The sequence below is a fragment of the Salarias fasciatus genome (assembly GCF_902148845.1).
Source record: "Salarias fasciatus chromosome 23 unlocalized genomic scaffold, fSalaFa1.1 super_scaffold_20, whole genome shotgun sequence".
Taxonomy (NCBI): domain Eukaryota; kingdom Metazoa; phylum Chordata; class Actinopteri; order Blenniiformes; family Blenniidae; genus Salarias; species Salarias fasciatus.
This window is the reverse complement of record NW_021941230.1, coordinates 15,300,438-15,326,405: the sequence shown is the minus strand read 5'-3', so window position 1 is coordinate 15,326,405 and position 25,968 is coordinate 15,300,438. Positions and strand designations below refer to the sequence as shown.

General features: G+C 50.6%; 5 protein-coding genes and 1 pseudogene across 8 annotated transcripts; 4 read left to right on the top strand and 2 right to left on the bottom strand.

The window, feature by feature from the left end:
- The first annotated feature begins 268 nt into the window (after positions 1 to 268).
- LOC115384112 (NACHT, LRR and PYD domains-containing protein 3-like) lies at positions 269 to 5,554 on the top strand. Of its 4 annotated transcripts, none has more exons than XM_030086435.1 (10): positions 269 to 876; positions 1,112 to 1,163; positions 1,252 to 1,504; positions 1,589 to 1,639; positions 1,755 to 3,600; positions 3,683 to 3,856; positions 4,224 to 4,397; positions 4,493 to 4,666; positions 4,771 to 4,817; positions 4,894 to 5,554. In XM_030086435.1, exons 1-10 carry the CDS (start codon positions 599 to 601, stop codon positions 5,436 to 5,438), a joined length of 3,594 nt encoding a protein of 1,197 aa, XP_029942295.1. In that variant the 5' UTR covers positions 269 to 598; the 3' UTR covers positions 5,439 to 5,554. The 4 variants fall into 4 exon arrangements, with proteins under 4 accessions (XP_029942295.1, XP_029942294.1, XP_029942296.1 ...); XM_030086434.1 differs by having other exon boundaries at positions 1,249 to 1,504; XM_030086436.1 differs by lacking the exon at positions 4,224 to 4,397 and having other exon boundaries at positions 1,249 to 1,504.
- Positions 5,555 to 6,049: 495 nt separating this feature from the next.
- On the top strand, positions 6,050 to 9,314 carry cdk15 (cyclin-dependent kinase 15; the record flags this gene model as incomplete). The annotated part of the gene is made up of 13 exons (XM_030086122.1): positions 6,050 to 6,154; positions 6,871 to 7,002; positions 7,109 to 7,203; positions 7,287 to 7,366; positions 7,453 to 7,547; positions 7,661 to 7,723; positions 7,804 to 7,927; positions 8,043 to 8,163; positions 8,435 to 8,528; positions 8,596 to 8,659; positions 8,758 to 8,806; positions 8,972 to 9,114; positions 9,189 to 9,314. Coding segments are annotated over 13 exons (1,278 nt in total), but the record flags the coding sequence as incomplete, so codon positions are not given.
- Positions 9,315 to 11,584: 2,270 nt separating this feature from the next.
- On the top strand, positions 11,585 to 14,763 carry LOC115383895 (frizzled-7-like; annotated as a pseudogene).
- Positions 14,764 to 16,381: 1,618 nt separating this feature from the next.
- Positions 16,382 to 17,082, bottom strand: LOC115383894 (putative claudin-24). Its single transcript, XM_030086100.1, has one exon. It carries the CDS (start codon positions 17,021 to 17,023, stop codon positions 16,382 to 16,384), a length of 642 nt encoding a protein of 213 aa, XP_029941960.1. The 5' UTR covers positions 17,024 to 17,082.
- A 1,707-nt stretch (positions 17,083 to 18,789) lies between these two features.
- dph3 (diphthamide biosynthesis 3) lies at positions 18,790 to 20,667 on the top strand. Its single transcript, XM_030086123.1, is given in 5 exon segments — positions 18,790 to 18,934; positions 18,936 to 18,965; positions 19,388 to 19,462; positions 19,607 to 19,627; positions 19,629 to 20,667. Coding segments are annotated over 5 exon segments (258 nt in total). The 5' UTR covers positions 18,790 to 18,856; the 3' UTR covers positions 19,683 to 20,667.
- A 2,807-nt stretch (positions 20,668 to 23,474) lies between these two features.
- On the bottom strand, positions 23,475 to 25,953 carry LOC115383917 (uncharacterized). The gene is made up of 3 exons (XM_030086121.1): positions 25,814 to 25,953; positions 24,118 to 25,161; positions 23,475 to 24,038 (listed from the first exon to the last, which is right to left on the bottom strand). The coding sequence occupies exons 2-3, from the start codon at positions 25,157 to 25,159 to the stop codon at positions 23,719 to 23,721; spliced, it is 1,362 nt and encodes a 453-aa protein (XP_029941981.1). The 5' UTR covers positions 25,160 to 25,161; positions 25,814 to 25,953; the 3' UTR covers positions 23,475 to 23,718.
- Between the last annotated feature and the right edge of the window lie 15 nt (positions 25,954 to 25,968).

The following is a 25,968-nucleotide window of genomic DNA, read 5'->3' as shown; positions in this document are numbered from 1 at the left end:
TGGCTTATTTGGCGGAATGAGCCACCGCTGCCCTCAGCTGGCGAGACAAACCCCCGTCAGGAAGACAGAGTGGAACGTTCTGCTCCGTGAGACGAAGCCGACCTTTTCGTCACTGTACATTTCATAATGTCGACATTCGACAGAAAAGGAAGCAAAAAGGAGAAACACAAACGATACCGGATTGCATGAGTGGGAGTGTTTTCCCCACAAGGTGACTTGGTTCTGCTGCTGCGAACAGTTTTTTCTGTTATTGCATGAAAAGGGAGTCTACAGGAGAGAGCTGCATGAAGAAGTTCTTCTCTGGTATCCTGGGTTAGAGGCTGTCGTCACACAGCTGCACGGCGCACTGCTGACATTTTCCAGCTCAGTGTCAGAAATCGAAAAGTGTTTTTTTTCTTTAAAGTGGGTCAACGCACCACGAACAGGAAGACCTCATCACTTCTGTCTTTCACTGTTTGACCGTCACCAAAACCGATGCCTGTTTTCTGTTCTTCACATTCTGCACGGATCCGTGTGAAGAAGGAGTCCCCAGACCACCTGGACCTGACCCGGACCCGGGCCTGGGTCCGGCTGTGTGTCATTCAGGACTGACCTGAAGATGGATCTTCAACCGTTTTTTGTCAGGAAACGTTTCCATCCTTGTTTTCCTTTCTCATTGCCTTCACTGATCAGCCAGAGACTGAGCTGCAGTGAACCAGTTCCTGCCCCAGACCCGAGTCCTCAGCATGAACTCGACCGTTCCCCTGATCTGGACTCTTCACCAACGTCTCTACAGGAACCCAAAGCAGGACCGGAACCCAGAAGTGGTTCTGAATCTGGAAACCAGCATAAAGCTGAACCTGTTGTGGAAGAACCCGGTCCGTCTGCAGAACAGAAGTAAGAAAAACCCATTAATAGTTTTTATAAATTCTGTTCTGTTTGAGACAAACACAGCTGAAGCGTGAGTTAGTTCAGTGCTTTCTTTTGTAAATACAGCAGGAAGATGCAGAACAACAGCTGTTTTCCATCAAACATACATTTTATTTGGATGTCTTCAGAACATTCAACATGAACAATGTATTTATCAAATTTGTGTGATTGAAATTCTGATGAATGTGAATCACCGTCACAGAGCTGATGGTACGACGGATCGGGCCGATCGACAGCTGTCCCGCAAACCTTCAGTGAGTCCAACCCCACAACGACGGCACAACGTATGACAGTGTGTTCTGGTGACTGTCAGTCGATGAGCGCGTCTCCTTGCTTCAGCAGAGGACGGAGACGGACGGCGCCCTGAAGCTCTGGCTGCTGGACAGCCTGCAGGATCTGGGGGCGGAGCAGCTGAAGCACTTCCAGTGGCTCCTCCAGAACGCAGACGAGGCGGAGGACGGGTTCAGAGCCATCCGGAAGTGTCACCTGGAGACGGCAGACCGCCTGGACACGGTGGACTTGATGGTGGAGATGTACAACACCGACGTCCGAGAGGTGACGGAGAAGGTCCTGAAGAAGATGAGCCGGAGTGAAGGTCTGTGGCGATTTATTTATCTTAATTTTTTATTCCTGTTGGTGGAGCAGTCATGGTTGTGACGCAGCTTCTTCTCTGGAACAGGAAAATGTTTGGCTCATGTTCCACATCCAGAAGAAGTGCGTTGGTCTGCAGGTAGCACCACACTCTCTTCGCACAAAGCACCTGTAAAGTTTTATAAATAATCTATATGATAATATATTCATGGTGTTCATCAATCATGACTCCGTTTTTGTTTTTGCTCGTTGAGGAGTCTTCACATGTCGCCACAAGTTAAAGTCCATCCTGAAGCAGAGGTTCCAGAGCGTGTTTGAGGGGATCGCGAAAGCCGGAAAGTCGACCCCCCTGAACCAGATCTACACGGAGCTCCACATCACGGAGGGCGGGGCCGCGGAGGTCAACGAGCAACACGAGGTCAGGCAGATTGAAACGGCGTCCAGGAGGACGGACGGAGCGGAAACCAGCATCAGAGCAGAAGACATCTTTAAATCCTCGCCGGGAAGATCTCAACCAATCAGGACGGTGCTGACGAAGGGCGTGGCCGGCATCGGGAAAACAGTCCTGACTCAGAAGTTCACTCTGGACTGGGCTGAAGACGAAGCCAACCAGGACGTCCACTTCACCTTTCCGTTCACCTTCAGAGAGCTGAACCTGGTGGGGAAGCAGTTGAGCCTGGTGGGACTGGTTCACCACTTTTTCACTGAAACCAAAGAAGCAGGACTCTGCAGCTTCCAAGACTTCCAGGTGGTCTTCATCTTGGACGGTCTGGACGAGTGTCGCCTCCCTCTGGACTTCCACCGCGCCGAGCTGCTGACCGACGTGACAGAGTCCAGCTCAGTGGACGTTCTGCTGATAAACCTCATCAGGGGGAAACTGCTTCCCTCCGCTCGCCTCTGGATCACCACACGGCCTGCAGCAGCCAATCAGATCCCTGCCGACTGTGTGGACAGGGTGACGGAGGTCCGGGGGTTCACCGACCCCCAGAAGGAGGAGTACTTCAGGAGGAGGTTCAGAGAGGAGGAGCAGGCCAGCAGGATCATCTCCCACATCAAGACCTCCCGAAGCCTCCACATCATGTGCCACATCCCGGTCTTCTGCTGGATCAGTGCTACAGTTCTGGAGAAGGTGCTGAAGAGCAGAGAGGGAGGAGAGCTGCCCAAGACCCTGACCCAGATGTACATCCACCACCTGGTGGTCCAGGCCAAAGTCAAGAACGTCAAGTTTGATGGAGGAGCTGCCACAGACGACCACTGGAGTCCAGAGAGCAGGGAGATGATCTGGTCTCTGGGGAAACTGGCTTTTGAGCAGCTCCAGAAGGGGAACCTGATCTTCTTTGAATCGGACCTGACAGGGTCTGGCATCGACCTCAGAGCAGCCTCAATGTACTCAGGAGTGTTCACGCAGGTCTTCAGAGAGGAGAGCGGCCTGTACCAGGACAAGGTCTTCTGCTTCGTCCATCTGAGCCTCCAGGAGTTTCTGGCTGCTCTTCACGTCCATCAGACCTTCGTCAGCTCTGGAGTCAACCTGCTGGAAAACAACCTGAAGGAGTCTGAAGAGTTGAGAATCGACTCATCGTGGTTCTACCAGGGAGCAGTGGACGAGGCCTTGAAGAGTCCAAACGGACACCTGGACTTGTTCCTTCGATTCCTCCTGGGTCTCTCACTGCCGGCCAATCAGAAGCTCTTACGAGGTCTGCTGGCAGAGATAGGAGGAAGTGCACCAGCCAGTCAGGAGGTGCTATACATATACCTGCTGCATAACGTTGCCGTTGTTAACAACAACTCACGGAGGATGTTGGCAGTAGAGGGACACATCAGACGGAGGCTTGATGAGAATCTGTCTGCAGATAAAATCGTCAACCTGTTCCACTGTCTGAACGAACTGAATGACCATTCTCTGGTGGAGGAGATCCAGCAGTCCCTGAGGTTAGGACGGCTCTCCAGAGAGGTCCTGTCTCCCGCTCAGTGGTCAGCGCTGGTCTTCATCCTACTGTCATCAGATCAAGATCTGAAGGAGTTTAACCTGAAGAAGTACTCTGCTTCAGAGGAGGCTCTTCTGAAGCTGCTGCCGGTGGTCAAAGCCTCCAGCAAAGCTCTGTAGGTGTATTTATGTACAATTAAGAAGAACCGTGGCCACGACAAACACTGAACTGGTTGTTATTGTTGTTTTTTTCTTCAGGTTGAGGAACTGCGACCTGTCCCGGAGAAGCTGTGGAGCTCTGTCCTCGGTCCTCAGCTCTCAGTCCTCCAGTCTGACACAGCTGGACCTGAGTAACAACAACCTGCAGGACTCGGGAGTGGAGCTGCTGTGTGACGGACTGAGAAGCCCTCTCTGCAAACTGGAAGCTCTCCGGTCAGGGTCCACATATTTAAATAAAATGATTTCTGTCCCATATGGCGCCTCATGCTTTTCCCCCACGAGAACTTGAGCCATGCCGTTACCGCTCCATGAGAGAAGCATGCAGGTCACATGGACACCGATCTCAGAAAAACTGCAGCAGAGAGCGCTGGAGGCCAGTAGAAACACAGCATCCTCTGTGGGAAGAGGAACGTTTTCCAGAGTCTCACTTCTCGATTCAGATTACACCGTCCTCACCCCCAGCCGGCCCGGTGAAACCGGAAACAACTAAATCCACTTATCAAATGTTCTGTTGTGTGGTAGTCTGAGAACTGGTCAGAACAGTCTCTCTCTCTCTCCCTCTCTCTCTCTCTCCTCCCAGACTCAGCAACTGCAGCCTGTCCGAGAGAAGCTGTGGCGCTCTGTCCTCAGTCCTCAGCTCTCAGTCCTCCAGTCTGACACATCTGGATCTGAGTGACAACGACCTGCGGGATTCGGGGGTGGAGCTGCTGTCCAGGGTGCTGAAGAGTCCCGGCTGCAAACTGGAAGCTCTCAGGTCAGGATTCACGCTTTAGAAGTGAAAACCTGATTCCGTACGTGACGCTGCTGATGGTTCTGTGACCTTTTGCCTGATGTCTGCTGTGTGTGCAGCCTGGCAGGGTGTCTGGTCTCAGAGGGAGGCTGCTCTCCTCTGGTCTCAGCCGTGAGGTCCAAGTCCTCCCGTCTGAGAGAGCTGGACCTGAGCTACAACCATCCCGGGGACGCGGCGGTGGATCTGCTGTCCGCTGCCGTGGAGGATCCGGACTGCGGTCTGGACGCCGTCAGGTATCCGTCCAGTGAGAGCACGCCTCCGTCGCCAGGCTGACTCCACCCAGGGAGGATGGATTCGAGCTTCAGCTCAGGACTGATCCGCTGTGTGGTCTTCTCAGGGTGGAGCCTGCCGGAGTCCGCTGGCTGAAACCCGGAGTGAGGAAGTGTAAGTGTGTTTCTCAACGGGAGCGAAACCCCACATTTCCTCCCAGTGAGCAGGAAGTGTTTGTTGTCTCCGACAGACTCCTGCCCGCTCTCCATCGACACGAACACGGTGAGCGCCAGACTCGGAGTGTCCGACGGCGGCAGGACGGTGACGCACGTGGGGAAGCGCCAGTCCTACCCGGAGCACCCGGACCGGTTCGAGCGCTGCCCTCAGCTGCTGTGCGAGACGGCGCTGACGAGACGCCACTACTGGGAGGTGGAGCAGAGCGGAGACGTCCTGCTGGCGCTGGCCTACAGGGGGGTCGGGAGGAGGGGGGCCGGCATGGGCTGCCGGTTCGGGGAGAACGACCGGTCCTGGTGTCTGTATGGATACGACCACAGATTCTCTGCCTGGCACGACAACAGGCAGACCCTGGTCCCTTCCTCCCCCTGCTCCTGCTCCTCCTCCTCCTCTCACAGACTGGGGGTGTATGTGGACTGTCCCGCTGGGACTCTGTCCTTCTACATCGTCTGCTCTGACTCTCTGCTCCACCTCTACACCTTCAACACCTCCTTCTCAGAGCCCCTGTACGCTGGATTTGGCTGTGGGAGCCGCTCCTCCCTGTCCCTGTGTGAGCTGTGAAGGAGGAGGAGGAGCACGGAGGCGTATTTACCGTCACACACACGCCTGTATAAATGTGAATGTATAAATGTAAGATGTAAGACGCTGAATTTTGTAGCTCATAATAAAGATCGCAAAGCTGGGACAGGTTGTGTTGCACTTCTTGGGGTTGAGTATTGCGTTCGGTTCAACCACTTGCTGAACCAGCTTTGTTCCACAGGAGTCCAGAGATCTGGCCTCCACTGATTAAAACAGATCCTCAGTCTTGGTGGTCTTGAGTTCTATTCCGCTCCGGATGCTCACCTCCAGTTTCATATTTACCCTCCACGCGCTCCACTTTTCTCCCTTCAATGGACTTAGAGGAGCTGCAGTACCTGCAGTTGTCCACTGGAGGGCAGCATATATACAGTGTTGAATGAACCTTTGTGTTGCGTGTGCGTGCGTGTGCGTGCGTGTGTGTGTCATGAGACCCTGTTTTCGTGGGAGTCATGAGACAGGGAAGAAGAGGAGGAGGACCGGGAGTCTCAGAGGAGAAGGAGCGGAGGTGATGGGAGCTGTGTGTCTGTGGGCGAGGGAGGTGTGGAAGTGCTGCTGTGGAGAGGAGGAGGAGGAGGAGGGGGGTGGAGGAGGAGAAGGAGAGCGGAGAAGAGGAGGAGGAAGAGGAAGATGAGGAGGAGGGGAAGGAGGAGGTGGGCTTCAAGAGGAGCAGCAGCTCCTCCTCTCTCCCACCTGCTCAGGTAGGTCCTGAACTCTGCCAGAAGTGAGGCTGAGCTGGAGAGTGGCTCACAGCAGGGGGGGGGGGGGGGATGCTGGGCTTTCTCCTCTCAATACTGTTTATTCTGCTGAGAAGTTTTCTTTTCATACGAAGTTTGGGGGAGTTTACGTGCTCCTGTTTCCAACATTTCTTGCAGGTTTCTGTCATAATTTAAGGTGGTATTACAGATTTAAGGAGTTATTAAACCAGTGTTGTAATCTTAAGACGGTGTTATGGTGGCGACATTAGTTATAAAGCGCTTTAATAGTTTCATGTTAAGAGGATTTTTGTCTTTTCTTCATCCCAAATTGACCTGGACAGGTTTTCAAAGTCTGATAATAGTTTTAAAGTGGTAATAAAGTATGTTTGCCATCTTATTTTGTGCCCCAACATGGCAAAGTTTTAGAAGGAAAGGAAACAGATGTAGGTCAGCACAGCTGTTTTTATTTTTTTCCTTCAAGAAAAAAGCGGTGGGTGAGAATTGCTGGCTAATATCTATGTTTACTTTTACTGGAGAAAAATAAAAACAATGGAAAAATAGGTTTTTGTCACTTCCACCAGGATCACAACTCAGACCCAAACTGTAAATTATTAGTATTTAACAATACTATTAATTCGAGGCAAAAATGGTGGGGCTTGTCCTTTAATTCAGGACTTGTCCTTTAAGGTGGTCTTAAAGTCTGTCTGTTGTGTCTCCAGCTGGATCCGGACCAGTCCCGGTCTCAGCCCCACTGGTTCCACACCCTGCAGACCCGCCGGCTGCGGGTCTATCGCGGCCGCAGCAACAGCGACCCTCTGGGAGGCGCCGACGACGAGCAGGCCTTCACCTGGGTCAGCCGAGGGGTCGCGCGGGGGCAGGAGGGCTCGGGTTCGGGGTCCGGGTCGGGGTCCGGGTTGGGGGTTCGAGCCGCCGCCTGACCCGTTCTTGTGTGCGCAGAAGGCGGGTCTGCAGTTCGGAGCGGCTCAGTCGTACCTGAGCCTGGAGAAGCTGGGAGAAGGAGCCTTCGCCTCCGTCTACAAAGGCATCAGCAGGTCGGTTCTCGCATTTTTAACGTTGCTTCATTCGGGCAGAAGGGGAGTGTTGAGTAGCGGCGAGCGTTTCCTCCCCCACGCAGGATCAACGGCCAGCTGGTGGCGCTCAAGGTGATCCGGATGAAGACGGAGGAGGGCGTCCCGTTCACCGCCATCAGAGAGGGTGACCGGTCACACCGCTGCCACAGTGCGCCCCCAGCATGCCACAGTGTGTGTTCACGTGTGTGTGTGTGTGTGTGTGTGTGACAGCGTCTCTGCTCAAACGGCTGAAGCACGCCAACATCGTCCTCCTCCACGACATCGTCCACACCAGAGAGACGCTCACCCTGGTCTTTGAGTACGTGGTGAGTGACCAGGGTGGACAGGCGGATGATGTTCTAGTCCTCATGGTTGTTGTCACGGTTGCGGTGGTTGTGGTGACGGTGTTGCTGTTGTGTTGTTGCTGTTGTTGCTGCAGCAGACAGATCTGGCTCAGTACCTGGCCCAGCATCCCGGAGGTCTGCGCTCGCACAACGTGCGGGTAGGCGTGGCGGTGCAGTGTGCATCCTGCTGAGGACGCTTACACACACACACTTCTAACTCCGTGTGTGTGTGTTTCAGCTCTTCATGTTCCAGCTGCTCAGAGGTCTTTGCTACATCCACAGCCGGAGAATCCTCCACAGAGACCTGAAGCCCCAAAACCTGCTCATCTCCTACCTGGGGGAGCTCAAACTGGCAGACTTCGGTTAGACACACACACACACACACTGATGATGTTGATTAAGATGAATGAGGACTGTGGTTCTGGTTGTGGTCTGGGTCTGGATTTAAGTTCTGTTCTGGTTCTGGTTGTGGTCCAGGTCTGGCGCGGTCCAAATCCATCCCCAGCCAGAGCTTCTCCTCAGAGGTGGTGACTCTGTGGTACCGACCTCCTGACGTCCTGCTGGGCTCCACCGATTACTCCACCGCTCTGGACATCTGGTCGCTGCCTCCTCCTCTTCATCATCATCTTCATCATTCCTCTTCATCATTCCTCCTCCTCCTCCTCCTCCTCCTCAGAGTGTTTTCTTGTGCTCATTGTTGTTTTTATTAATGTTGTTGTGTTGTTTTATTTGTTGCTACATTCGCTGTTGTTGTATTTCTGGTGTTTGTGACGTGTTTGTATTTCTTGTCAGTGTTAATATAGTTGTTGTTGTTGTTGTTGTTGTTGTTGTTGTGACGGTGTATTTAAAGCGCGCTGTGTTTGGATCAGGGGTGCCGGCTGTGTGTTAGTGGAGATGCTGCAGGGGGCGCCGGCATTCCCGGGAGTCTCCGACGAGTTTGAGCAGCTGCAGAAGATCTGGGCGGTCAGTCTGGAGTTGGTTGTCATTATTGTTGTTGTTGTTGTTGTTTACATGACGGCATCCTGTGCAGGTCCTGGGCGTTCCCTCTGAGAGAAGCTGGCCAGGCGTCAGTCTGCTGCCAAACTACAGAATCGGTCTGTATGCGTGTTGTTAAATGTGTTTATACTTTTTGTTTTTTCCTTTACAGTTGTTAGCATGTTGACTTTTGTCGGTTTGTCTCTGTTTCCTCAAGAGTGGTTCCTTCCTTCTGAACCGAAGTCTTTCAGGACAGTTTGGAAAAGGTATGTTGACGGTCTCAGCTTCAAAGTCATCAGTAAGTCATTTCTTTTGATAGTTAAAGCAGAAAGGATACTGTGACTCTTTGTCAAGTTTTAGTACAGTTGTAGTCAAGATGCTAGCATGCTCGTATTGATGCTAACATGCTAACATGCTAACCTCGCCACCAGACTGGCCCAGCTGCCCTGTAAGACCGAGGACCTGGTCCAGAGGATGCTGAAGCTGGTTCCAGCGGACCGGATCTCGGCTGAGGAGTCCCTGCAGCACCCGTACTTCAGCACGCTTCCCCTTCCCATCATGCACCTCAGAGACAGTAAGGGCGTGGCTAAATGATCGCATGCATTGTTTTTTGTTGTGTGTCTCTGATTCCAGGTGTTTGTTTTCCAGATGTTTCCATCTTCAAGGTTCCCGGTGTTCGCCTGGAGACGGAGGTCAAAGACATCTTCACCCCCGCACGCCGCGTCAAACCCTCGCTGCTCGACGCCATGAAACGCAGCTAACGCATGGACGAATCGGACGTTTGACAGAAGACGCTCAAGCAAGCTTAAGAGAAAAGTCTGTGCGGAGTTTCCAAAGTAAAACATTAACCGGCAGGTCTGTTACACTCGCTGCAGTCATCTCCTTCACTGTTTATGAGGTGAAACATTTCCATCAGTGTGAAATATAGGAATGGATTCAGTGTTTTGGCGAGTAATAAGATAAAATCTCACTAAAAATAAAAGCCAGGAGAAGATTCCAACATTTCAGAGACAAGAAACATGAAGAATTCATTGCTAATAGTTCAGAGTAAACAGGTGAGCTCATGAACTGCTTCAGTGTAGAGGTGGAGGAGGTGAGGAGGTGAAGGTGGGAGTCGAGATCATAATTTATTTATGTGAAACATCCTGACAGCCTGGTGGATGGAGCTGTCCCTCATTCAGCAAACTTGGCTCAGATTATTATTTTTTTCTCCTTTTATTTATGTCGAATTTAACGTAAAAGTTTTAATAACTCCTCTGTTGTCCTGTTAGCATTTGTTAGCATGTTAGCTGCAATCTGGTGCAGCTTTGATGTGTTTTTGGTAATATAAACGCTTAGTGATGCCGTCATTTCTTTTGTTTTTTTGTCATTACCATACAGACGTTTGTTTTAGTTATATTTTGTAATTTATTGTCACTATGATAGTTGTTTTTGTTTAGTTGTTTTATTAAAGTCAGACTTCTTAAGCACAATTTGAAAATTCGTAAACAAAAAAAAAAACTATGATTTTTCATGAAAAATTACAGCAAACTTGAAAAGAAGGTAGGAACTTATACAAACTCAGTTTTTTTTCACTTCTTATGTTCATTTTTGTAAATTATAAAACAACAGTTTCACTTTAACCTTAGACCAGCCCACCCCCCCCCTCTTGGTAGTTTTAGGCCTGATAACTGAACTAATGTCACCCAATAATACTTCAGGACACACAATGTAAAAATCCATGCTTTGCTACATTGATATTCACTCTCACCACCAGAGGGCGACGTTGATGTGAGGCCGGCTTCAGGGCTCATTTTATACTTTTGTTTCTTTTGCCTTGTTTCACTTCAGGCTCGATTCTGACTCCAGACAAAAGGCTAACGCTTTGCTCCCGGTTAAAATCCCAACAGTTTCATCCATTTCACTTTGAGTCGGTACGGCGGTTTGCTTTTGTCATCTGTTTTTTGTTTATCAGTAAATTCAAATTAACGTCCTTTTTTTTTTTTTTTTTTCAAAAACAAAGGAAGTTTGGTTCTTCCCGTCGAGTTTGTGTGTGTAAATGTGTTTTTGTCCGATGAGTGATTGACAGAAAACAAGCGTATCTTTGAAGGCGGCGTCTGTTTGTGGAGATGAAAGAGGCGATGGGAGGTGTTTGAATATTTAACTCTGTTTGTGTTTCCGTAAGTTTGATGAGCGAAGACGAATTTACGCAGTCATTAATAAATCAGGACGCAGCCTTTGATCCTCACCCTCTGAAGACTCGCGCTAGCATTTCTCTCGGTTTCATCCCGAATTTACCGAAGTCGCTGAACAGAAAACAGACGTGAACTTTGGAGCTCAAAAGGCGGCAAATATTTATTCACCGCTTTTGTTGGAAAATATAAATATGACGACTTGTGTGATAATTTTTGGGCGGGCGATGTTTGATTTGAACAGCAGAAAAACGAGGCTAGCTCTTTAAATAACAACTGCGGTTTCGAAAAGCTACATTGAAAATGGAGTCTTTTCAACTCGGTGAAAAACCAGAACATTAAAAAAGGACACAATTTCACTTTTTCACATGGTTAAAATTTAATTTATCTTCGTATTTGTTTTGATCGCAGCAGAAAAAAGCCTGAAGATGGAAGAAGGATCCAAAAGTCTGAAAACCGATCCGCTCTGGTCGTTTAATTTGGTGTCTTTTACCTCCAGAAACCAGAGCGCTGAGCGGCTGAGTCAGCGTGGAGGTGGCCCCTCCTCTCCCCTCTCTGGAGGTGGGGTTGAACACCGAGCAGAGGTGTAGACGGCTGTCAGAGGGAGGAGGTCCAACCTGCTGCGGGATTACAAACCGAAAACATCCCAGCAGAAAAGTGATTTCCTCACAGGCAGGATTCGGGCTGTTGGATCTGAAGGAACTCACAACATCCCGGAGCTTCTCATGAGGTCTTTTTTGCGTTTTTTTGTGGAGACCTGCAGGACTCTGCTCAAGGTACAGACTTTCATTTTGTGACTGATCCCCACACGCGCTTTGAATGACCTTTGAAGCTCCCAGTGGACGGTCTCCTCGGCGGGCGGTCTCTGCCGTCATGGCTGCGGGGGGCAGCAGGAGCTGGCTCTGGCTCTGGGGCTGTGCTCTGGTCGTCCTCCAGCAGCCCGGCACCGGTCAGTACGAGCCGGAGAGCTCTGTCCCGGATCGCAGCTTCTGCCAGCCCATCTCCATCCCCCTCTGCTCGGATATCGCCTACAACCAAACCATCATGCCGAACCTGCTGGGCCACGGCACCCAGGAAGACGCAGGACTGGAGGTCCATCAGTTCTACCCCCTGGTGGAAGTCCGGTGCTCCGCAGACCTCCAGTTCTTCCTGTGCTCCCTGTATGCGCCGGTGTGCACGGTGCTGGACCGGGCCATCCCGCCCTGCCGGGCCTTGTGTGAGCGTGCTCGACGGGGCTGCGAGGCGCTCATGAATAAATTTGGCTTTCAGTGGCCGGAGAGGCTGCGCTGTGAGAAATTTCCTCTGCATGGTGCAGGAGAGATCTGCGTGGGTCAGAAACATCAGTGACGGACCCCCCTCTGATCCGGGTCCGTCCTTCTCTTGTCCGGCTCAGCTTCAGGTGCCTTCCTACCTCGGCTATCACTTCCTGGGGGTGAAGGACTGTGGAGCCCCCTGTGAGACCTCCAAGCCCGGCGGCCTGATGTATTTCAGTGCAGAGCAGCTGACGGTGGGCCGGCTCTTGGTGGGCTCGTGGTCCTTCCTGTGTGCCCTCAGCTGCCTCTTCACCGTCCTCATATTCCTGATGGACTCCAGGAGGTTTCGATTCCCAGGAGCGGGCCGATCGTCTTCCTGTCGGGCTGCTTCTTCGTGGTAGCTCTGGTCTACGGCGCCGGCTCTCTGCTGGAGGACCGGGTCGTCTGTGTCGATAAGTTCAAGGAGGACGGCTTCAGAATGGTGGTCCAGGGAAACCAGAAGGAGGTCTGCACCCTCTCCTTCATGGTCCTCTACTTCTTCAGCATGGCCGGCTCCGTTTGGTGGGTGGTCCTGTCCTTCACCTGGTTCCTGTCTGCAGGGATGAAGTGGGGCCATGAGGCCATCGAGGCCAACTCGCAGTACCTCCACCTGGCAGCCTGGGGCGTCCCGGCGCTGAAGACCGTCGCCGTGCTGACCACGGGACAGGTGGAGGGGGACCTTCTCACTGGCGTCTGCTTCGTGGGGGATCCACAACATGGACGCTCTGCGGGTTTTTGTGCTGGTGCCGCTCTCCGTCTACCTCTTCACCGGCACGTTTTTCCTCTCGATGGGTTTCGTTTCCCTCGTACGAGTTCGGACCATCATGAAGCACGACGGCACCCGCACGGACAAGCTGAGCGCCTGATGGTTCGGATGGGCGTGCTTGGTTGTCGTTACTCGGCGCCGGCTGCTGTGGTGGTCGCCTGCTGCCTCTATGAGCAGGTCTACCGGACCCAGTGGGAGCAGACGTGGTCCCTTGCAGGCCTGCAGGCAGTTTGGCCTGCCGTGCCCTGACAGGGACTGTCCACCCTCCGCTCCGGACTTCGCCGTGTTCGTGATCAAGCACCTGATGATGATGACGATCGGGATCACGTCAGTTTTTGGGTCTGGTCGAAGAAGACGCTCCGGTCATTTCACGTTTTTACAGACAAGCCACAAACAAGCAGGCAGCGGCGACAGTGGAGACATGAACCTCGAAACCCTTCGAGAGTCATTTTAACCCAAACCAAACGCATGAAATATTCACTGCATTCAGAGATCTCTCTGGACACAATGTCTAATTCAACAGTTTTCTAGGCCTTGTAAAGGTTTGGAAAAGATTTTTAATGCATTCAAATGCTGAAAAACAAACAAAGATCCTTAATCAAGTCTTTTTTTTTCCCTCACGTCTAACAAAAAAAAAAAGAAAATGCATTTCATATTCGTACCAGCAGATGGCGGCAGATTGCCATTAGCAGAGCACAACTTCAGTCGGTGCAAAGTTAACCTGCACGTGGTCAGTCAGTTCTGTGGGTGGTTGATTCTTAAAAGCTTCCAATGGCTTCAGTTAAAGTTATTTATCAGGTAAGCTTTTGATTTCCGCGCTGCTCAGACACCCTCAGGTCTTCAGAAGACGATTTCTGAAGCTAAAACTGACAGTTCAGCCGTTTTCACCTCTGGAGCAGCTGGTTGTAGCTTCAGTTTCAATCTGCGTATTTCTGCTTTTTTCTTTTTTCCACCATATTTTTTCCTCTAATAATGTTTCAGTTATTGACTTTCTGTTGGTTTAGTCATTACCACTTATCCTCGTATTCAGACCTTGATCTACTGTTCTTGATGTCTGAATTTTATGTTTTGATATATTTGGGCACAATTCCAGTGTTTCTTAAAGCACACACACAGGTTTGATAGTTTGCTTGTGTGATTTTGTGTGTGTAATTGTGTAGATATGTGTGTGTGTGTGTGTGTGTGTGTATGTGGTAGGTGTGTGCATAGGTCTTGTGCTTCGTAGGGCTGGGTGGTTGTTTCATTGTAAAGATTGATTTATTTTGTGTAAACCACTTTGTGTTTATTCTGTCTTGGAGAAAATGTGTGGTGAATAATGATGTCAGTTAAGTCTGTGTCACATGTTCTCTTTCTGCGTGAAATTGCGAATATAGAACATTAAATAAACGATTCCCACGATAACTGACTGATTTCTACTCAGATGGACAGATGAGGTGAGCTTGGTTGGTTCAAAAACTCTAATTGGAATTTTAAGGTGAGAGCTCAGAGGAAAGGTGAGGAGGAGGTAAGATGCCTACTTCCGGCTAATCTCCTGGTCCTGGTCTCAGGTTGACCTCTTGGTTCTGGTTCTGCTGACTTCTGTTGATGTCCTGGATCGAGTTATCAGGTTGACCTCCTGGTTCTGGTGCTCTGGTTGACCTCTGGTCTTGGTTCCCAGCTTGACCTCCCGGTCCAGCTTCTCTGGCTCGTCACGTCTGAGGTCTGCCGGAGGTTTATGAGTTCACGGCTGCCGTCGATCTTTTTGGCCGGTGGATTTCTGAGCTGCGGAGGCGCGGCGCTCCTCGTGATTATGACTTTACTTTGCTTCTGTCCCTGTTTTCTTGGATTTCTGCAGCTGAGCTGCAGATAAAAGTGGACTCAACAGCCCTCCGTCTTTCCTTCCTTCTTTTCTGCTGCAGAGGACTAAACGCACGGCGCTCCCCCTCAGAGAGCCGCCGAGGACCGGGACTCGCCGCTGATTGCCTCTGCAGCATCCGTCGTGCGACCCGCTGTGATCCTAAAACCCGGAGGGAGCCGGTCCCGGAGCACCTGCAGGTTGTGGGGGTTGGCAGAGCGTGGCAGTGTTTCCCTATTTGACTTGGTGATGAGATCCACAGGGAAACATGTGAGGGGGAGGACCGCTGTTCCTCCAGCTCCGCTTTCCCAAATCGCAGCGCTATTGTCCGGAGAAGGAGAGGGTAATTAGAACAAGGTGGAGGACCTGCAGCTCTTGGCTTTCATCTCCGCTGAAAAAGACCATGTGTGACTCTTGGGGGGTTCAAACCTCTCTGTGAGGAACGCAGCAGCCGCCGGCTCATCCACTGCGCCACAGCCACAACGCCGTGACGAGGCAATCCTCCCAACATGGTGCTCGCCAAACACCTCAGAAAGCTTTTCATACTGTGCAGAAATCTGCAAAATGTTAAGATACCCACAGATCAAAGTGATTTTTTTTTAAAAATTAAAAACTTTAACTCAACAAAACTTCAGAAACCTTCAAAAAATGTTGAAAACCTGACTGAATGCGTCGCTGTGGACCATTTCCTTGGTTACAGCCGTGCGGCAAAACTGAGACGGTTGCCGTGGAGACAGCTGTGTGTTACCCTCGTTGCCGTGGCGACGGCTGTGGTGAGATCACATTACACTGTTGCCGTGGCGACCGGCCCAGCTGCCAGCCGGCCGCGGATGATGAAGGAGCGTTCTGTTGAAACGGAAACAACAGCAGCTTGTTTGCGTGCCGCTGACCAATCGGACGGCTCGGAGGACAGCGCCGGGACATCGATGATGTCGCCAAGGTAGGCATGTGGTTTCCTGTCCCGTGTCCTTGAGGCCACGCCCACATTTTTGAATAGATTTTTATTTCACCGACAGACTGCTGGACAAACGAGCGGAGAAAAGAAAGAGTTTGAGCCAGTTTCATTTTACTTTGGTTTTATTTACAATCGTCTGCTGGTCACCTTCAACATTCACCATCCGAGGAGACGCGTCTGATTGGACTGCCAATGATTCGAAACACACCAGAGCATTGTATGCAGCTCCAAAAATGAAGAGAACATGGAGATCAACGTGGAGAACACACGGAGCAAATCGAGTAGGAAAACATGTACAGCCGAACATAAAGAACTCGGATCACAGAGAGCACATGCAAAAAAAAAAACAAAAAAAAAACCGAACATAATGATGAACAATGTCAGGAAAATAAGGAACAAGAAGAACATAAAGAGCTTGAGCGGCATGGTGAAGATAAAAACCAAAAAGAGCATGAAGCACATAAAGAATGGGGGACATGGTGAAGATGAACATGAGGAGGACAGGAGGACGGAGAGATGAGGGAGGAGGACGGGAGACGTGGATGATTGTGGAAGTTCAGATGCTTTCAGCTGAAACTGCGACACATTCACAGGTGTTTGAACAGGAAAGAAATGAAGGAGGAGATGTGGCAGTGAGAGTTTCTTCCTCTTCAAACTTTGAACCAGTTCCAGAGAAGCAGCGTTTTGAAGCAGCGGAGGTGAAGAAGAAGTTCGAAACTCTTTGGAGAAACTTTGGTTTGAGTCATAGAAACGATTTAAAACCTCCATGTTTGACCTCTTGACCCCTTGGAAGCAGCTCTGTCTGGATGAGTTCCTGATCTGCTCAGACGTACTCCGTCCGGGTCCCGATGTCGAGACGTCCCAGCGGGACGCGGACGGGGACCTGGCGGTCCCGGTGGCGGGCGCAGGACGTCAGCAGCAGCGCTCCGGCCAGCAGGTGCAGCACGCCGGCCGCCCAGCCGCAGAACAGCGCGCCGCCGAACTCCCAGCGCGGGACCATCTCCGGCAGCGACTCGTCGAAGAAGCGCACCACCGTCATGTGGGCGATGTAGGACACCGGCACCAGAGCCAGGACGCCGGCCGCCAGGCTCAGCGCGCCGCCCGCCGCCTTCAGCGCCCTCTTGTCGCGGGCGCGGCGCGGCCGGCAGCCGTTGACCAGGCGCAGGCCGGGGATGGGCAGCAGCAGGCCCAGCAGGCCGGCGGCCACGGCGCAGCACATCAGGATCCGGGCCAGCATGATGTCGGGCGGCAGGCCCAGCAGGCTGCTGTAGGGCCGGCACTCCATGGAGCCCAGCTCCTGCACCACGCAGGTCTCCCACAGGCCCAGCTGGTAGCTCTCGCTGGGCAGCAGCTCGGTGGACAGCGTGAGCCAGGTGCTCATCAGGGTGGTGGCCAGCGCGCAGAGCCAGGCCCCCGCCGACACCAGGACCCCCAGCAGCTCCGCGGCGCCCACGCTCAGCTCCATGACGATCCGAGTGCCCCGCAGCCCGGGTCCGCCGGCCGCTCCGCCGGGGCCGCCCCCGCCTCCCGCCGCGGCGCCGCCTCTGATTGGCCGGCGCGGAACAACAGCAGCGCTGTGAGGTCGTCTGCAGGCAGGATGTCGTTGGGCCGCAGACGGGATGTTATCGATGCCCACGACTCCCACTGAGAGTCTTTTGAAGTCCACTGCTTTGTCTTCCTCCCGCCTCCCCCTCCCCGCCGCGCTGCAGCCTTACAATCGGCCGGTTTTCTCGCCGTCTCTCGCCTCTTTTGTGCCGCTGATGGACACTGAGAACTCAGGAAGCTGCGGCCGTTGCCGTGGAGACTTGGGACACAACATGCGGAGGGATGCGAGTTAACGAGGTTCGTCTGGACACTGGTGAGGAAGTGGAGCCGTGATGAAGTTCCCCGAGGAGAATTTAAGGTGGTTTAAAGCACGTCTCCTCAAATAAACTTGCTTGTGTTAAAGTTTACAAAGTTTTCTGAAGGGCTGACAGTGAACATCACTGTGCTGCAGAGTTTTATGTTTTACTCTGGTGTCATCACTCAGACTCCATTGAAAAGTCTGCAGAGTTTAACTAAAGTCTGTTTCTCTTTTAAAATGTACAAAAAGATTAATCTTATGTCAGTTCTTCTGACAGTGTCTCATCTTTGCTTTTACTTTGTATTCGCTCGGGCTTTTCCTTATTTTCATTAATTGTGCTTCAACTCAGTTTTCTTTTTACTTCGATGTTTCCTCAGACCAACTGTAGGAACAGTGGTGATCACTCTCACTTCACACTGAGAATGTCGTCCCTTCACATGCCGGCCGGGACTTTCTGTGTGGAATTTGCAGGTTCTCCCCATGTTGGTGTTCTCCAGGTACTGCTGTTTCCCCCCGCAGTCCGAAAACACACACGTCACATTAACTACCCTGACTTGCCTCTTCGAGGTGTGACTGTGAGTGTGTGTGTGTGTGTGTGTGTGTGTGTGTGGCTGCCTGTCTCTGGGTGGACTGGCGCCCTGGCTATGGAAGGGGGATGGATGCAGTAAATGGAGTCTGCAGCTCCCCCAGCTGGGTATTTGAGCTTCATTCAATTTGATGTAGTGATGGTAAAACCCAATGAATGCACTTTATGGAATAGTTTGAGTTAATCTTTGTTTCTTTTAATTGAATTTTATTCAGAATGAATTAAAAAAGGTAAAGATTTTTTTATGGATAATAAAAAAAAATGACAACAAATTAACAACTTCAAAAAGAAAACATGTCACAGGAGCAATAGACACAGCATACAGAGTAATAATTTTTATTGATCCTATTGTAGAAATTCCGTTTTCAGCATCAATTCAATGGACAGCCACATTACAGTCCCGATGGGGTCAAAGGTCATACACCATGTGGGAATTGAAGTTATGAACTCTCTTAATCCCACTTCTCTGACCTCTCGGCCACCACTGTCAGCTCTTTGTGTACATTTTAATCTTCTCCCAAGTTTTTTTTTTTTTTTTACTTTTTTTGCGTTTGCGTTGAAGTTATTTTTCAGTGTTTTAGATACAAAGTTGTTAAAAACACACCGACTGCAGAAGTCATTTCAGCCTAGTTAGATTTGTGTGTTTTTGATGCAGTCACAATAATTCAGTAATTCTCTCCAAACCGTCTTCCGTTTATTTCCTGTGGAACCATTAAAAACAAACATTCCTTTCTGAGCGGCATACATTACGTCACTCGGTGACGTCACGGCACACTCAGCTGAGCGGCTGTACGTCATCGGCCTGCGACGGGAGGGGGTTCTGCGTGACTGTCGGCAGCGTGGACGGCTGAAGACCTGTCTCCCGCGAAATGTCGGTCTTTCACGACGAGGTGGAGATCGAGGACTTCGAGTACGACGAGGACACGGAGACGTATTACTTCCCGTGTCCCGTGCGGAGACCGGTTCGCCATCACGAAGGTAGCGTCGCGGGGAGCGGACCGGATGCTACACGTTAGCATCCGATTGGATGATCACGTTCTCCTGACGAGGGAAAGATAAACGTTTAACGTCTTTTATTCATAAATTAACACTGTTCCACATATTATATGAGTCGTTGTTGGAGACGTTTGTCGATTTTAAGTGTGTTTTTTTACATTACTGTTTAGCCATGCTTATATCTGTCGCTGGTTAATGACGTAACAGGACAAACTTTTAATGACTTTCCTTAACATTTGGCTTCAAAATCTTTTTAACATCAGCAATTTGAGTCAGATTTAAATAACTCTCTGCCGTCACATTCCAGTGATCCCTAAAAAGATCTTTTAAATGTTTTCAGATTTGTGTTTGATTCGATTAGTTTCTCTATTTGTTTATGGCAGATTCTGATTTTTTTCTTGAAGGAGGACCTGGAGAATGGTGAGGAGGTGGCCACGTGTCCGAGCTGCTCGCTCATTGTTAAGGTCATCTACGATAAGGTACGGTCTTTTAAAACACCTGAGCTGTGTCACTTCTAAGTGTGTGGTTGACTTGATTGTGGTTCCAGTTTGGAACACTGATGAGACTCCTCTGAGGTGATTGGTCACGTTCATCATCCGATCATGCCGTGGTCTCGTTCGCAGGAGCTGTTTATGTCTGAAGAGAACCGTCGAGGCGCCGCTGCCGTCCGACTCCAAACTGCAGCTGGCTCAGGCCTGACGAGACGCCGATCACATCGCCGCGTGGCGCCGCACTCTGCTGGGGTGTCTGAGACGTCCCTGTCCTGATGGCAGAGACGACACAGGGACGCGGGACGTCCGCCGGGTAGACGTTCCTGCGATGGAGTTCCTGGTTTGATCTGACTCCTGACGGAGAGAGGAGTCAGGCTGTTATCGGCCAAGCAGTCAGTCCTGTGTTCTGTCGGCGTGAGCCAGGAGGAACCAGAAGGTCTTATTCGTCTCCCAGTCGCGGTGGCGATAATAACAGCAGCGTCGTCAGGGAAGCACAGGGTAGAGTCTGGGTTTTTTTGGAATTGTGTGGCATTACTGTGGGTATTTCTGCCAGAAGTGTCCTCTTTCCATGAAGTTAACCAAACAGCTGTCACATTGCTTTCACAGACAAATTGGATTGTTAAGTTTTAACATTTTAATACATTGAAATCTTCAAAAAGAAATGTTTTTAACAGTCCCAAAGATGGGGAGCATTGGAGCCAGAGTGTTGCTGTATTCCTCGAAGTGGTGGTTGTGTTGATCACAGCAGCGATATATGCAGGCAGGATGACAAAGTGTTTGTGTCAAGGAACAAGACTCGGAGCATCATGGTAGTTTTTGAGTAAGAGGAAGGTTTTTTTGTTTGATTGCGCTTTGTTTTCAGATAAAGTGATGACATGCTTTCTAATCTTTGTAGATTGTTTCCATGTTTTAATCTATCAGGTGTAAATTTCTCATTTTACATTTAGTTACAATGAATTCTCAGCAGGAGCAAAATGCTCACTTTCACATGATTTCCATTGCTTTTTCATCAGGGCTACATCTTTGGTTGCACATTTTTTAACAGCTCATTCCCATCTGAGAGAGTATCTCCAGTTTCAACACTATCAGCTCAGCAGAGCACCAGCAGCAAAACTAATCCAGAACAGGTGAAAGATGGAGAGAACAGTGAGGAAATGCCAATTCTCCAACACAGACTGCAAACTCTGTCTCCCTGGCTGAACACAGTGGAAGGTCAGTCTGAACTAACAGTCATGTTCCTAAGAGAGGAGTATCAGGATGAGCTGTATGTACATGTACCTCGTTTTCTTCTTATAAATATTGACACATACAAAAGAGAGTACAGCACCATTTTTGAGCCACTTGCAGCACAAACTGTGCCTATTCCAGCTGAATGTGTCTTTTTTTTCATGAAGCTAACAAGCATCTTTTCCACATTTCCACAGACTTCACCATGATCCTGCGCCAGGTGCAGGGTGTTGTGACCAATAAGGTGCAGTGTGCGATTGTGGCCAGCAGAGGGCAGCACACTGCCAGTTTAAACGACACACAGTACCTGCACCAGGTGGTGTGTGTCGTCTTGGACGGAGAAGAGCTGCTCCCTCCTGCCATCTGCCATCTGCCGGCCAAAACTGCGCACTGCACCTGGTGCAGGTAAATCCTGTCGTGAAGCGAACAGTCAAGTGAAGCTTTATGGCCAGCAGGCGGCAGCAGAGAGCAGCCCTTTTCTGTCCAAGACACCAGGGGCCTCGTGAGCAAAGACTCCACGAGATTTCCTCATGAAACATGTCGTACGGTCTGCGCAAATCCAGACGTGTGAATCTGTGGGCATGAATTCAAGCACATTTCTTTTGTACATCCCAAACAATAAAACAATTTTATTATTTACCATGAAAATAGATTCAAGTCCTGAGATTAAACTCTTAATACAACAGAAAATTATGGAGGAATACTCCTCTTTCTTTCTCTTTTACTCTGTTACTGAGAAGCTTAATTTGATGCCATGACAACAGATTTGTGTGGTTCTCAGTGGTGTGATTCACTGGTAGACTCTACCTGTAATGTGGGAGTCTGGGGTTTGGTTCCCTGTTGATATGTGATTTTGTGGTGCGGGTGTCACGTGTCGGCTTGACCAGCAGAGGGCAGTAGAGAGCAGCACTCTGCTACCCAAAGCCACTCACTGCACCTGATGGAAAGCTTCCAAACCACCGTCTGTGTGTGTGTGTGTGTGTGTGTGTGTGTGTGTGTGAACTGACAGGTGATCTCACAGGAAAAACCCTGAAACTGGGACATACCACTTACAGGAAGAGCCTGACGGCAGCATGGAGGAGATGATGGAGTTTATGGTCTTGATATCTTGTTTTATGATGTCTTGTTTTTCATCAGTCCCCCTGACAGCTTTTATTTATCCAACATAACCCTTTTGATCATTTTAAATGCTCCACATCTGACTAAATCCGTTTCTCCGGTTTGATGTTTGGTATTTTAAATTTTGATCTGCTTCACAGACACAAAGGAGAGGGTTTTTTTTTGAGTTTCTTTGTGTGTCACATAACTTTCAGGGAGAAAGAACGTTCAGGTGCTTTAAATTGTGACAAACCAACCAATCACAGTCAACCTTTCACGGTGGGCGCGGGGCTTGTTTCCCACCGGCGCGTCTTAATTGAAGTGGTTCCCGGGCACTGAGGACTCATCTCTGGAGGGCACGCGCCCGTCGTGTTTTCACAGGTGAGCGACGTGCACGTGACCCATGGTGACGCCAGCGCGCGGCGCACTCTGTCGGCGGCATCCGAGCTCGGCTTCCTCAGCAACCCGCTCGTGCTCGTGCTGTTCTGCCGCTTCCGCGCGCTGCGGAACCCCGTGCACGCGCTGCTGCTCAACATCAGAGGTGCGCGGCCGCTTGCTATTCGGCCGCTCCGGTTGCGCATGCGTGATACGGATCCATCAACTCCTGCTTTGATAAACCTCCTGATAAAAAAACATTTTAAAAACAGCAGTTTTTAACTCTTAAATCATGAATTCTGTATCAAAAAGTGAATAAAAAACTTCAAGAAACTTGGAGTTATTGTAGTGTGTACTCTACAGTAAGTGTTCAATATATTCTGTGAATTGTAATAATTTAAACAGCACTGGAAACCAAAAAAGTCAGATTACTCTCTTTCCTTAAACCCTGGATTCGGTCTGTCAGGTGGGGCGTATCATGTGGACGGCGGCCCGTTGTCGGGACATTCACGTCCTCTCCGTGGTCGTTGTCATGGTGATGTGCCACCATGGCCAGGATGGCGACGTTTGGACAGCCGTCCTCGCCAAGACCGGCACCGTCACCAACCCCGGTGTCTACATCCTGATGAACAGGCAGGTGAGTGTGGAAAGCATCTGTTGCTAGGCAACAACATCACAACAAATGTCATTTGAAATCAAGCTTGTTTTGTTTGTTTGTCTCAGTTTTTCCGCTGCTTCATCATCATGTTTCACTGAAGTCACCCGCCGACCAAGAACCGGCCCTCACTGGCCTCCAAGACCGCCGCACGGCCTTGCAGGGCGTTTAACAGTGTCATCTAATATCACTTTGATAGTTTAATCCAACATATTTCGCCTTTTAATCCCAGCTGTTGTTGCAGTTTGTGTCGCTCTTGTTTTTGATAAAGTGCTCAGTGAGTAGCTGCTGTTATGAAACTTCACTCTACTTTTCCTGGGGAAGTTTTCGATTTTGATCCATCAACCAAATACCGGCGCCTGTAGTTTCAAGTGACGACTCCTGGTAACCAACGGTTAGTGGTACGGCCCACTGCTTGGTAGTACTGTTTAACAGGTTCCTCCTCGTGCTGTAGATGACTGGTTAGTCTGGGTTGCAAGTGAATTGTACCAGTTATAACTCGTTCCTCAGAGTCCTGTTTTTGAGTCCCACTCACTACTATGTGGTTAGGAGCACTGGTCAGCTGGAGTTACTGCTGGTCAGTACTGGTCACTGTAAAAGTTAGCAGCTCGTTAAATCTGATATTAACCAGTCGATGAAAGAAGACGGAGTCATAAAAAGGGGATTTATTGATGTTCCTCATTACTCACATTTCTGACTTGATCTGCTGTTCTCGGGTTAAAAACATGTAAACACACACTCCTCTCAGACCTCGTCGTCGTCGTCGTCGTCATCATTTTCCTCCTCCTCCGCCTCATCTTCATCGTTTTCCTTCGCTTCCTTGCTGCTCTCATCTCATCTTCTCCCCTTCCTCCTCGTCTCCTCTTCCTCCTCGCCTCTTGCTCTCCCTTCACCTGCATCTCCTCCTGCTCCTCCTCCTCCTCCTGCTCCTCCTCCTGCTTTCTCCTCCCCCTCCGCCCAAGCTCTCCCTCCTCCCTCGTCTCCGTCCTCCTCCTCGCGGGCGTTGCAGCGGCTGCAGTGTCTCCTGAAGCCTCCCAGGAACTCGGACCTGAAGTAGCAGAAGGGGCAGGCGTAGCGCCCGGGCCGTGTGCGTGGCTTTGACGTGCTGCTGCAGCCGGCTGGGCAGAAGAAGGTGCGCTTGCACTTCTTTGCAGCCGTACGGACGCTCGATGTTCGTGGCAAGCGGCACGACGTGGCTGATGGCGAAGCCTGCGGGACATGAAGGCACACACAGTCAGGACGGGATGGTTCCTCGTGGCGAACTTGTTGCTCTTGCTCATTCTCTCACCTTTGAGTTGGTCTTCCAGCCGCAGAGGACGCAGACGAAGCGGTTTGAGGTGAAGCGCACCCACCTTGGCCAGGCCTCCGTCTCCTCCTTCAGCTGCTCGGCGCTCAGCCCCACCGGCAGTCGCCTCCTCCTCCGCCGCCGGCTGGCTGTCGCGCCGTCGGCTGAGTCGCGGCGTATGGCCTGGGAGGCGCAGGCTTTGGGGATGTCGTGCTTGCGCACCACGTGGTTGACGGCCAGAGCCTTCAGCTTGTTCTTCCAGCCGCAGATGAGGCAGCGATGAGCGCTGGCTTCCGAGAGGACGGCCTTTTCCTCCTTCACCACCGCCCGGTTTCACCTCCTCAGAAACCCCCCCGTTTCCTTCAGCTCCAGTGCCCCTCAGAGGCTGCTCGCCTCCCTGCTCCTCCTCCTCAGCCCTCTTCAGTGTATCTTCCTTTCCTTGTGTTTCCTCGTCAGCCTTGCTGCTCCCCGTTCCCTCCTTTCCCTCAGTCCCATCCTCCTGATCTTTCATCTCTTCCTTATCCTCACTGCTTCTCTGCACCGCCTCCTCGGCTTCACCGCTCTTCTTCAGAGCATCCTCTCTGCTCTGCTCTTCCTCCACGGCCTCTGTGCTGCGTTGCCTTTTCACCTGATCCTCCTTTCCCTGCTCCCCCTCGTCGGGGTCGCTGCTCCTCTTCCTCTTCAGCGCGCCCTTACGTCCCTCTTCCTCCTCCTCCTCCTCGTCTCCCTTCTCGCTGCCATCGTCCCCCGCCTCTCCGTCCTTCCCGTCGGTGCAGTGCTTGGTGATGAGGTGCTTGTAGAGCTTGGTGAAGTCCCGGCAGGTGAAGAAGCACTCGGCGCAGTGGAAGAGCCGGGCGCCGCTCTGGTACATCAGGATGTTGCCGAGACGACCCACCGACACGCCGTCCAGGCTGGAGGGGTGCGACGCGGCAAAGTGGGAGAGCTGGTGGGCGTGGCTCCTGGAGAAATGACCGCAGTGGGGGCATTGGAGGTGGGCCGCCACGCCGCCGCCCGCCTCGCCTCGACTGTGGATGAGGACCGACATCACTGCAGGCAAAGACAGCAAACCAACCAATCAACAGCCAGTATCTCACTGTTAAGAACAAAGATAGAAAAATATTCTAGTTTAAAACATTTTCTGCATTTCTGTGTGTTAATATTGGGACCAACTCACCAATAAGAACTTTCCAAATGTAAGTTTTAAAATTAAATCAATTTGTATAAAATGGAAACATGTAACCACAGGGGGGAAAGTAACAAATAGCACAGTTAAGTATTGAATTGAATTATTTAATTACGGTGTTTGGAGATACAATCTCTAAGGATTAATCAAGTATTTTGCATTCTGATCGCAATCTGGCTACGTTCAGATTTTGCCATCACTGCATTTTTAATATGTATTGATGTTGGATTTAGAAACTTGTTCGCATTTCATTTGTGCCCCCAGAGATTTTGTGTCGATGAAAATATTTTCTTTTCTAACCAGACTCTATTGAAATGTACGCAGATTTTAAAACCAAAAATATGGATAACGAGGGCAGTGAGCATCAGGTAGCTGTAAAGTATTTTTCCTGAGTAAATATACCTTTCAGTGCGTTATTCTGGGTTAGTTCCCGGAGCGTAACTACTCTGTAACAACGGGAATCGATCCCGTTACTAACGGTAATAACAGTAACGACGCAATGCTCACAAAGCATACCTGTCACTCCTGCCTGGATTCACCCGTCATAAATGTCCCTCGGGTGTGAAACGTTTTAAAAAGAAAAGGTTTGGTTGAAAGAGAACTCTTTGTGCCTCACAGCCCGCTTCTTCACGCTGTAGCGACAACAAACCCCAACTTCCGTGTTTACCGAA